At 35.3% G+C, this 12,715-nt stretch overlaps 1 protein-coding gene across 5 annotated transcripts in view; it reads right to left on the reverse strand.

Moving 5' to 3' along the window:
- Positions 1-10,738: 10,738 nt before the first annotated feature.
- The window catches only part of WDR53 (WD repeat domain 53), an 11,436-nt gene continuing 9,459 nt past the window's right edge, over positions 10,739-12,715 (reverse strand). For 3 of the 5 annotated variants that reach the window (XM_025041879.1, XM_025041877.1, XM_006906152.3), the window contains one exon: positions 11,058-11,705. In XM_025041879.1, the coding sequence (XP_024897647.1) occupies positions 11,112-11,702 (591 nt within the window). In that variant the 5' untranslated portion in view covers positions 11,703-11,705 and the 3' untranslated portion in view covers positions 11,058-11,111. Of the gene's footprint in view, positions 11,706-12,715 lie in introns of all 5 variants that reach the window. The other 2 variants (XM_015600333.2, XM_025041878.1) reach the window with 1 other exon arrangement.

Consider the following 12,715-nt stretch of genomic DNA (forward strand, 5'->3'; position numbering starts at 1 on the left):
ACATATGTGGAGCCCATGCGGTCCCCTAACACAGAAGCGCACTTCCCGCAATAAAGTTGGTGCCTGCCGTTTCATTCTCATGTCAGCCCCTGGTGCATTCTTCCAATTGGGCATCTCACCACCGAAACCTTCCCTTCTCGATCAACTCGGTGCTAACAAGTGTAGACATGAAATGATGTGTTTTCTTTTAATGACTTATCACAAAGTGAACACACTCATGTAACCTTAACTCAAAGCAAGAAATAGAGTATTGCCAGCTTGTCAGAATTGGCATGGCCCTTGTGGTTCCTCCTAATTATTGCTCTCCTTCTCTTCCCTAAAGATAACCACCATGTCTCATTATATGTTAGTTTTGTCTGTTTTTGAACTTTTTTTTAATACATGAAATAAAATATTTTTTTATTAAATTTATTGGGGTGACATTCATTAATAATTGACTCAAGGGTATAATTCTGTAATACATCATCTATATAGCAGTGTGTGCTCACCATCTAAAGTCTAGTCTCCTTCTATTACCATATATTTGACCTCTTTTACTCTCTTAAACCTCCCCCGACTCTCCTTTCCCTCTGTCTGTGTCTAATTTTAACAGCTTTATTGAAATATAATTCATATATAATACATCTTAAATGTGCAATTTGAATTTTTAGCATATTCTCCTTAGGAAGGAATTACTCTACATTCCTTCCTAAGGTCTCCTCTCCTTTCCCCCAGCAGCAATATACTTCTGTTTCTATATTTGTCTATTCAAGACATTTAATATAAATGCATATATGCCAAAAAAAAAAAAGGCTGAAAAATCAGTGAGCTTAAGTGTCCATCTTAAAGTGTTATAAAAAGAGAAAATTAAATCTAAACATAGTAAAATGAAGAAAATAATAAAGATTGGAGCAGGAATTAAATAAAAAGGAAACAAATAGAATTATCTAAGGCAAATCCTGGTTCTTTGAAAAGGTTATTAATATTGAAATGATCTTGATAAAACTAATAAAATAGAAAAGCTAGATAAGCAATATAAGATTGAAGAAGGGAACAGCACTATACATAAAAACAAATATTAAAAAGCTAAGAGGATATTATAAATAAATTCATGACAACAATAGTTTGTTCCTTTTTATTCTTAGTAGTATTCCATGGTGTGGATATATCACTGTTTGTTTAACCATTAACCTGTTTAAGGAATCTGGGCTGATTCCAGTTTGGGATTATTACAAATAAAGCTGCTATAAATGTCCTGTACAGGTTTTTAGGTGAACATATGTTTATATTTCTATGGGATAAATGCCTTGGAGTTCAACTGTTGGGCCATACAGTAATGGTATGTTTAGTTTTGAAGGAAACTGCTAAACTGTCTTCCACAGTGGCTGTGCCATTTTACATTCCTACCAGGAATAAATGATAGATCTAGTTCTCTACATCTTTACCAGCATTTGGTGCTGTCATTATTTATTAAATTTTAGTCATTATGTCAGGTGTGCAAATAAATTTCTAAAATATTTCATCTAGATTGTTAGTGTTTTTGAAGGATGAGTTAATCTGCAACCTATTAAACCTCTATAACTTGTACTGATTCAGGTTTTTGAGGGATAGGACCCAGGCATCTAGGTATTTAAAAATCTTCACTAGTGAATCTGTTTGCAGCCAAGATTATGAAGACACCTTGAATTCAGAAGACCCAAGCTTCAAAAGAAAAGTCATCCTTCGAAGAAATAGCCATATCCAATGATGCGAATGTCATAGACAACAAAAATATGTGGTAGGCTGTAGAGCTGAATGACAGACAGTTCAGAAATATAAACAAGGGTTCTATGACCCTGGAAAATAATAACATTTTTTTGGAAAATATTTTTTAAATTTTTGAAAATTCAAAATAGATTAATTTTTTAAAGATCTACTAAGATCAAAAATAATTTTAAATTTGAATATTGAGTAATAAATGGTTACTTAGAGCTAAGAAGAATTCTTTATCAACAAGAAAGAAACAAAGAAAAAAGAAAGGCAGGAAAGACAGAAAGAAAGAAACAGAAAGGAAAGAAAGAAACACAGGAAAGAAAGAAAGAAAGAAAGAAAGAAAGAAAAACAGAAAGGAAAGAAAGAAACACAGAAAAGAAAGAAAGAAAGAAAGAAAGAAAGAGAGAGAGAGAGAGAGAGAGAGAGAGAGAGAGAGAGAGAGAGAGAGAGAGAGAGAGAGAGAGAGAGAGAGAGAGAGAGAGAGAGAGAGAGAGAGAGAGAGAGAGAGAGAGAGAGAGAGAGAGAGAGAGAGAGAGAGAGAGAGAGAGAGAGAGAGAGAGAGAGAGAGAGAGAGAGAGAGAGAGAGAGAGAGAGAGAGAGAGAGAGAGAGAGAGAGAAAGAAAGAAAGAAAGGAAGGAAGGAAGGAAATGAGTAAGCTAGTTGATAAGGAGATATCTAACTACCCAAGTCACCTAGAAAAGAAAATAGAAAAAGTTCAGGTAGTGACTAATCAAGTTAATTGACTAATTTGAGGCTATCAGCATTTCTGACAACTGTGGAAAGTTATGGATTGTGTCTCTAAGGGGAGCTGAACCTCTACAGAACAATGCAGGAAGGGAAAATATTAAAAATTCTAAGCAATTAAAAAGTAGTGTCTCATGAAGAGCAGCAACATCAATTAGAAAATTAGAGTAGGTTATTAAAAAAAAGGAGCAGATCTAAAAACAACAGGTTTAAAAAAAACAAAAGAAAGAGAAATGTTCGCCTAATCTCCCATCTGGCTTACTCCAGACTTTAAACTACCTCTGCTTCTCCAGTGGAAGTCTATCATGTGCAACTAGAGTACAGACTAATAACAGCAGCTATGTGCCACTTTGGAGAACTCGTGGTAATGACACCAGAATGGTAGTCAGGGCTAGTCAGGGCAGATAAGGTAGGTCTAAGTAGTCGAACCTGCTCACCCTCTTGTGCACCACCCTACCTGGGTTTATGGCATCAGGATCCACCCAGTCACTGAAAGCAGAAAGCTGGACTTCATTCTTGACTCTAATACCTTCTGATAATGTGACTAGTTTTCTTACTTGGCTACCTTAGAATTTATACTGCAAAATCCTCTGTACTCCTCCAGAATACCCTCTTCCATAGCAAATTATAGGTTCCAACCTTGCTGTTTCCCTCCATTCCCTAGCAACATCACTGACCTAGTCCTAATCTCACTGGGAGATGCTAAAGGCCACTCAAGAGGATTTGCAGGACATTATTTACAGGCCCATGCACTCAAGCTTGAATGATGTATATTTTTAAGAGAAAAAAAACTATTAGACTTCTAGGATTTATTTTTATTTATTATACTAAAATCATTTTAGTATAATGTTGCTTTAATATGTCCAAATCCAATATTAGGTATAAAGTCTATAACTCTCATGTTATTATGAAATAAAAACAAATATACATATTAAATACAACCCAAATTACAGCTAATAAAATTAAATTGTCAACATTAATTTATTATAATGGCCGATGCTGTTTTGCTGAAACTAAATCACTTCTCACATCATGGATTTGACACTTTTAGAGAAGGTTCTTTTGAATTTGGCAAGTTGATATTACTTCAGGCAGAATAATGACCCATTATAAAACTTTTCTCTAATTGAATTATATCTATCACTTGGTTTATGCATTGTTTGTATATTGTAGATTTTTAAAAACCCAGAATATTTACACCTGCCATTTAAAACATTTTTAGATTTTATGAGTTTTTCAAACCAAAGATACTCTATGACATGTCATAGAAGATAAATTCTTCTTGTTACTTTTGCTACTACTATGGATGAGTGGAAAATTTGATAATAGGACACTGGGGAGGAGGTTTATTCACACTTTCATTGAGTGACTCTGTTAGCTCTGGGGGATCTGTGTCTGCTGAACAACCAAAGTGTTTCTGTTGAATACACACACAGTTTAAACTCTTCTTTGTTATTTCTAACGTCATAACTTTTAAACTAGAAAAAGAATGGAACAAGTATTAAATTGTGAAACCTAAGGAAAAAAATTCTTAAGTGAAAAATTAGCAGTGATTAATCTAAGCAAAACAAACATTAATGGTACTTCCTATGTACAAAGCATTGAGTGGTAACAGGTTTGGAAAGAGCACTAAGACACTTGTCTTGAGACTACTTTTATTGCAAGCAGGCTTTTATTAAAAATCAATTTTGAGATACAATCTATATACACAATAAAACTCAATAATTTTAAAAGTACAACTTGATGAGTTTTGACAAAATATTTAGTCATGCGACCACCAGCAAAATCAGGATAAGGTTCACAGAACATCCCCTATTATTTCCCAAAGTTCCCTTGCACTTCTTTGCAATCCATTCTATTCCCAACCTCTGACCCCTGTTAACCTCTGATCTACTTTCTGTTTTGCCTTTTTTAGAATGTCATATAAATAGAATCATACAGTGTTTTGTGTCCAACTTCTTTCACATATCATAATGCTTTTGAGATTTATTCATGTTGTTGCATGTACCAATATTTTGTTCCTTTTATTGTTCAGTAGTATTCCATTGTGTGGACATACCACCATTTGTTCCAATAGTCACCAGTTGATAGACATTTGGTTTATTTTCAATTTGGCTATTATGCATAAAGTGATATAAAGATTGGGTAGAGATCTTTGTATGTACATAAGTTTTTATTTCTCTTAGGTAAATATCTAGGAGTAGAATATCTGGGTCATGTAGTGAGTATACATTTGACTTTATAAAAACTGCCAAACTGTTTTCCAAAGTGGCTGTTCCATTTTTTATTCCCATGAACAATGTATGAGAGTTCCAGTTGGTCTTCATCTTCATCAACATTGTCAAGACTTTTAAACTTTAGCCATTACAATGGATGTGTATAGATATAACATTGTGATATTAATTTGTGTTTACCTAGTGACTATTAATATCAGGCACATTTTCATGTACTTATTGGCCATTTGTATATCCACTTCGGTAAGGTGTCTGTTCAAATCTTTTGCTCATTTTTTAATTGGATTGTTTTCTTAAGTAGTAAGAGTTCCTTATATATTCTGTAAGTCCTTTAGCAGATTTTTGTTCCGAATATTTGCTTCCAATCTATGGCTTGACTTTGCATTTAATAGTTTGGTTTTTTTGTTTTTTTTTGAAGAGCAAAAGTTTTCTAATTTGATGGGGTCCAACTTGTCAAAAAATTTTTTCTTTTGTGGCTCATGCTTTTTGTGTTCTAAGAAACCTTCGTCTAACTCAAGGTCACAAAGATCTTCTGTTTAGCTATTATTTTTAATTCTATGATCTATTATTTATGTGAAGTAAGGGTTGAGGTTCATTTTTGGACATATTCGATATCCGATTGTTCCAGCAACATTTGTTGGAAAGACCATAACTTCCCCCATTGAATTACATTGGCACTTTTGTTGGAAATTTGTTTATCATAAACAAACAAGCCAATAAACACATGAAAGAATGTTCAAGATCATTAGTCATTAGGGAAATGCAAATCACAACTACAATGAGATATCACTTCACACCCACTCAGATTGCAATAATAAAAAAAACAGAAAATAAGAAATATTGGTGAGGATGTGGAAAAACAGGAAATTTCATATTTTGCTGCTGGAAATATAAAAGGGTACACTCTCTCTGGAAAACAATCTGGCAGTTCTTCAAAATATTAAACACATAGTGACCATACGACACAATTCCACTCTAGGTATATACTTATTCATAGCAGCATTATTCCTAATAGCTCAAAAGTGGAAACTACCTAAATATCCATCAGCTGATGAGTGGAAAAACAAAATGTGATATGTACATATAATAGAATATTATTTGGCCATAAAAAGGAATGAAGTACATGCTACAACATGGATGAATCTTGAAAACATTATGCTGACAGAAAAAAGCCAGTCACAAAGACCACATGTGATTCCATTTACATGAAATATCCAGAAATGGCAAACCTACAGAGACAGAAAGTAAATTAATGTTTGCCTACAGTGGGTGTGGGGTGGTAGTGTAAGAGAAAATGGGGAATAACTGCTAATGGGTGTGGGGTTTCCTTTTGGAGAGAGAGAAATTTTCTAAAATTAGGTTGTAGTGATGGTGGTACAACCCTATCAATTTATTTAAAACCATTAAATTGTACATGTTAAATGGGTGAATTGTATCATATGTGAATTATACCTTAATAAATCTGTTTTAAAAAAACAAAAAATATAATTATTGATGGAAAATCTTTGTTCCCTAGTGCTATATTCTTGTTTCTACTGGTACCAAAAAAAAAAAAAAAAATTGTTATTTCTAGTGTTTGAAACAGCAGCTGTCTCTTATCTCACACTGTTAAAACTTTTTAAGTCACAAAACACATACATAAGCACAGTAAGATTTTTTTTAAAAAGTGTTTCATTGATATGTCAATTACATAAGAAATAGCAAGCTAAAGTAAAAAGAAAGTATAATGAAGCACTTGCAGACCACTGGGAATACGTACTCAGACCTGTTTCAGTCTTTGGCTCCTCTCCTGATACATGAGTACCATACCACCCAACCAGTGAGAACAGGACTGCTGCTTCCTAAACCCTTCATGGTACAGCACTTCAACCCAGTGACCTTCCAAATTCTCCTTGCATATCATGCTGTATTTTTCTATTAGGTTAAATTCCTCCTTCCAAACAAGAGCTATACAAAAGAATCGAGATATAGTCAAGAAGGGAAGAATTTGCCATCACCCATCTAATTCACAGTGTCAGCATACGCGTTTGCTCAAAATGTTCTCAGCTCTGTCTTTAATCCCTCAGTCTGAGATGTACACTGAGGATGCTTGTGAAAACCTGGGCCAGCCCCAGCACTTGGGCTGAGAGAGGCCTACAAGTTACAAGAAGGATCCTGGGCTGGTGGGGGGTGCCACTTATTACTTTGTTTTCAGATGGAGGGACAGAATTGCAGAGAAGCCCCACCAAATGGCAAGATGAAACCCCAGGATATTGGGCCACAGCTGTTTGCTTTGGTCCTTCAGACCGATATATCCTCAGTTCAAATATTAGTTTATTCAACTTTCCTTTTTTCATGAGTATGCCACACTAACCTACATAAAAAAAGCTCTCCTCATCAGTCTATATTTATATAATTCCCTTTATCTGATATTATACTATCTTATTTATTGATATATTTGATATATTACATTGTGTAAGTTTAAGTTGTACAACATATTGACTTGATATATTTATATTTCAATATGACTGACATTGTAGTGTTAGCTAACACTTCTATCACATCATATAATTATTTCTCCTGTTAGGAGCAATTAAGATCTCGTCTCTTAGTAAGTTTAATGTTTATAATAAAATTTTGTTGTCTATAATCGCTGTACTGTGTATTAGGTCCCAGGAGTTATCTACTAGTTGCAAGTATGTACCCTTAAACACATCCTCTCCTGGTCCTAGATTAAATTCTGCTCCTCTGGCTGTAGTATGGCCCCAGGAGGTGGTGGTGGTGATAGCAGGGTACCTTGTTCACTCCAGCTAAGACTCAGGTCCTCACTCTCCCACAATGTCCCTTTGGACTGGCAACTTAGTCTAAAATTAGTCTTCACCACTGGGAGCACTCCACAGGAAGGTGGTTGGCTACAAAGGAGACTCACCTCTGCTTGGACCCCAGACTGAACCACATGGTCCCTCTTGTTCTCAACCTTTCATCTCCATAAGCCTCGCCCATGGCTGAGGGACCTGGCTTCTGCAGTTCTGGTTGCCACCCTCTCCCACCATCAGACTTTAATGTATTAAGGATGGTATTAAATCACAATTTAATTGGCTGGTCAGGAGCAAGAGTGTGAATTATTAAGTTTATTAGATATGAGATCAGTGTTATGGTTATATTGGGAAGTATTTTTTAGGAGATGTATACTGATGTATTTTGGGATCAAGTATCATGGTATCTCACTTTCAAATAGTTCAGACAACAAAATACACATACATACAGAGCGTATGTGCAGTATATTACTGTTTTTCTTGAATTCTCACCTTGTGAATAGAAAAACAGGTCAAAGGAGAGCTGTTCATAGGTTAAGGCATGAGGATTATACATAATTCTGGCAGAGGGTGATTAATCTTGAAGGTATTTCTCTTGGCAGGGAGTTGCAACTGGGCAGCACTGCATCAACTCCAGGATTATCTATTCTGGGTCATAAACTTGTAATTTGGAGGGAACATTAAATATGAAATGAGCATGTCTGGGTGTCTGTAAATTGAACAATGGTTAGGAGAGCTATATGTAGCTCTGAGAGCTGGTGTTAAAAATAACCTGAAGCACAAGCAAAGAGTTTCAGCCTGGTTGCCAGGCAGCCCTGCCACCAGCTTCCTTCAAGTTGACCTTTATTTTTCTCTATCCATGGTCTAACACTTTCCCCTTCTCACCCTCCTTTGATTCATTTAATATTTAATGAGTACTGTTTGTATGAACTAGAGGGGTCCAAGATAGGCTAGATCATAAGCTCTAAAACTAAAGAGGGCAGACACCTTGTCCTTAAGCATCTTACACTCTAATAAATAAAGGCAGGTATACAATTACCATGATCTTGTTCAACATAATCATTTATGATTTGTAACTTAATTGTATCCACAAAGATCCTTCTACCAAATAAGGTAACATTTCCAGGGAGTAGGGGGACATTTTCAACTTACTAAAGATGGGGAACATCAGAAGCCCACTTCTGAGGGGTGACCGCTGAAGTTATGTTATCTGAATAACTGGCTGACTACTAGAGCTAAGCTATATTCAAAATACCATTTTTCTGTTAACCCAGGCTCTGGTGCTTTCTTTTGCTTGTTTCCTCAAACTCTCATTAACTAATCTGGGAATGTCTCTGTTGCTTGCAAACTGAGTCAAACTATAGCAAAATGGCTGACCTAAGAATAGTTCATTTTGCATATAATTTTCACTGTAAATCTACCAAAATATCAATGGTGGTAGATCTTTTAGGGCTATTGGATCAATCCATGCTCCCCTTTTCTGAGAACTACCTCCCCACTCATGGACCCTTTGACAATGTCAATATTCAGTGACAATTCCCTGATCAGACCCAACTGAATCAGAGATAGGCACTTGACTAAGTTGGACCAATCAGATTCTCTTCAGAGATGTGGAACTTATATACAGCTCCCTTGGTTTCTGAAATTGAAATGTAGCCCTGAAAGGTGACTTTTTTAAAAAAGAATTTTAATAAAAATTTATTTGAACCAGAGGATGCACTTAGAAGCAAGATCTCAACATTTCCTGAAAGGCCATCTTTTGCCAAGCAAAAGCCATTATGTAGAAAGAAGCAGAAACAAGTGACCATGGCGACTCAGAGACAAGAAGCTGCCTTGGTTCTTAAAGGCTTCCCTGGTTAGACTCAAGTGAAGTTGAGCTACATTTCTGCTCTAGGTTGAGAGGATTCTGCTCCCTCATATCCCGCATCCTGAGAGTAAATTTTACTTTCTGCTTAGGCAGTCTTAGTGGGTATCTGTTATCAGAAACCAAAAGATGTTTAAGACTGATGTTTCAATCCTGGCTTAAATACTTACCTTGCTCCCACAAAATTATTCAGGCTCAATATGTAAAATAATGCTGTACTTGGGTAATTTTTCAAGAGATCCCTCTAAAACCTTCAGGGATTAACCAATGATTAGCCTTTCCTATAACATTTTAATAAATTTTATAACCATTAGCTAGACTAAGCACAGTATTATGATTATGTTGTTTTCATTTCATAAAATAGTGTCACAAAAGCATCTTAGGGGATATCTAGTTTAACCCTTTCCCTTTCAAGTAAGGAACGTAAAGCTCAATATGGCTAAGAATCTTGCCCAGTGCTGAAATTAGAATCTCGTCTCTGTCACTACTCAGGCCAGGGTCTTTTGTCAATAATTTTTTTAGGGCCAGGATGGTATTATTCTTCCCTTAAATTCTAAGTGAGATCACTAAATAGTATTTACTGACTGCCCACTAATTGTTCAGGACTTTTAGATGCAAGTTAAAAATTTAACTTAAATAGCTTAAGCCAAAAAAAAAAAAAAAAAAAAAAGCTCAAGAATACACTTGTTTCAGGCATGGTTGATTGTAGGCTCAAAATTACAGTGAGGATTCCATCTCTTCACCTCTAGGAGACTTTCCACAAGGTGGGGCACCTACAGACTCATATCCTATTAGCTTAGCTATCCCAGCAGTACATGCCTGACTATCCATGGACATCTCAGTTATGTGTCAATAAATTCCTTTTTATTCTCTTAAGCCAATTCAAATTTGGTTTCTGTCACTTTCAACAAGCATTCTAACTTAAACTAAGCTTATCGGAGAGTTCTCCTTAAACAAGGATAATGGTAACCAATTCCCTCTTTTAAAATTTTTAATATAAGAGCAGGAAGTATAAGCAGAAGCTGAAAGAACATGTGCAGAAGACAGCAATCCAGGCCATGAGGAAAAGGAACTTAGTCTTGACATATTACCTTGGCCTTTATTTTCTACCTCTTCTATCTCATCTCTACCTTTTTCATGACTTCAGCTTATTCTTGGTCCTACCAGCATCATGGCCTAGATTGCTACATAATATGCTAAATTGATTTGACTCTGGAACCCCCTTCTCAGAAACAACAAAGAACAAGAACAGGTTTCCTCTTCCAAGTTGGTCAGGTTCCTCATGACATTCTAGGATCCAAAATAACTCGTTATAATTGATGATGTGACCACATTTGGATCAGAATGTGGGCTTAAGGCAGGAGGCTTGATAAGACAACCAAGATCCTTTGCAGGAAATTAGGCCTGCGATTTTCCTGGATTCTCAAGTTACAGAACATTTCTCTCAATTCCCGTGGCAATAAAATGGGGGAAATCATCCACTTAAATTGATTTGGAATAAAAAATGAAATATATGTAAAGTCACTGGTATATGATCAGTACTGAGTGAATATTAATTCTCTTCCCTCAAATTTTAATATCATTTACTATATGAAGCATTATCCAAGTATCTTCTTTTGCTCAAATGTCTTAACATTTATACATCAGAATGGTATTATTCTACACGAGTTTTTAAACAAAGAATCAGGATTATTTTTTAACCTAAAAAGTTTTGCTGCAGTTTTCCAAGTGTTTTTATTGAATTTAAAATTCATGTAAGGGATACAGAGATATACAACTAGTTTGATCAGCTACTAAGATATTTTGGTATCCCTTTATTTTTGTACTCAAGAGCCAGTTCACTTTTTCTCCATGTTCAATACTTAGCTTTGGTAAAATTTTGCCATGTTTTTCATCTGTTACTGAAGCATTAGTGTTTCCACCCTGCTTGGTATAAGTTGCTCTTTTAGTTTTCTTCCTGTGGGTATGTTTTGTAGGACTCTTCTGTTTCTTCTCAACTTCACTGCCTACATCCCACAACATTATCTTTCCATCATTCCCTCCAGTAAGCAGCAAATAGGATTCTGGCAGAAAGCAGACCTGGGATACCCCCAAAGTGTGGCCCTTAAATCCCAGTTCTTGTTCACACTTGACTCCCATCACCCTAAAGATTCTAACTTTACCATCTTCTGCACCACAACTAAAAATATTGCCACATGATGCCACAGACACAGAGTGGGCTAGAGCAGGGTTTAAAAGTTGACCAGGTGATTGTGGGCTCTCCATTTCTTCCATTTCATCCTCCTGTAAATTTGTAATCCAGAGTGGTCGGGCTTTCTGAAGGTTCCACAGCATCACCTTTAAATAAAAGGAAGTTACAGTCAAATAGAGTTCTAGCCGTTTTGCTCAACTACCATGCTTATTCTGCTTCTAATAAAATCATCAAGGTAGTCTAAGAGTGATTAGTAGGATGCATTTCCAGTAATATTTTTAAAAAAAGTTTAGATGGCATCACAACATGCCAGTGGAATGTTACCCTGGTACCGAAACTAGAATGCCAATGGGCCATAAAGTGGATTTTAGAAAACAAGATCCTGAATAACTTTCAATTAACAAACCCACTAAAGAGTAATACAAATTCTTAAGCAGTTGCCAGTTTCTTTAAGTCATTCTACCCTCATCTTTACAAGTAAAATAGATTATGAAATTTATTAATTTTCGTCTAAGCTGGTTACATGCCTATCAACTAAATAAACTAAATCTGGAATACCACTGAAATCTAGAATGTTTTTCCTTTCCTTTCACTTCTCTCTTTCCCATAATTAATTCTTATTCTATTAACTGACATATACTACAAGCTTGTCAGTTCTTTTAGATTTAATTAATCTTTGCTCATGCCTAACATATTGCCTGGAAAAAAAACAAATTCCAAACATGTCTGTTGATTAATTTAATACTCTGGTATATTTGGTTTTTTGTTGTTGTTCCCTACCATGATCTTGACCCTATAAATTGATTTAAATAAAATGCTAATCAAAATCCATTTAGAAAACAAAATAAGCTTTATGAATTGATTTTACTCTCTAGTGATTCATTTTCTTCCTGTAGTAAGCAATTTGGAAAGGAAAATGTTCTTAATACTTTTAGAGAGAACAGACAGCTTTATTTTACCATCTTGTATTATCCCTGAATTATAACTGAATTTAAAATGGACACTAGGATAAGCAAGACCTTGTTAGATAGTCAAAAGCATAGATCTGAATTGACAAGATTACTATTGCTGGTGATATTAAGAATTTGTTTTCTATTCAAGGTTAACTTACGTCAACTCAGCCTACTTTCAAAAGAAGTGAAATCAAATAACTATA

Source organism: Pteropus alecto, unplaced genomic scaffold (genome assembly GCF_000325575.1).
Source record: "Pteropus alecto unplaced genomic scaffold, ASM32557v1 scaffold311, whole genome shotgun sequence".
Classification (NCBI taxonomy): Eukaryota; Metazoa; Chordata; class Mammalia; order Chiroptera; family Pteropodidae; genus Pteropus; species Pteropus alecto.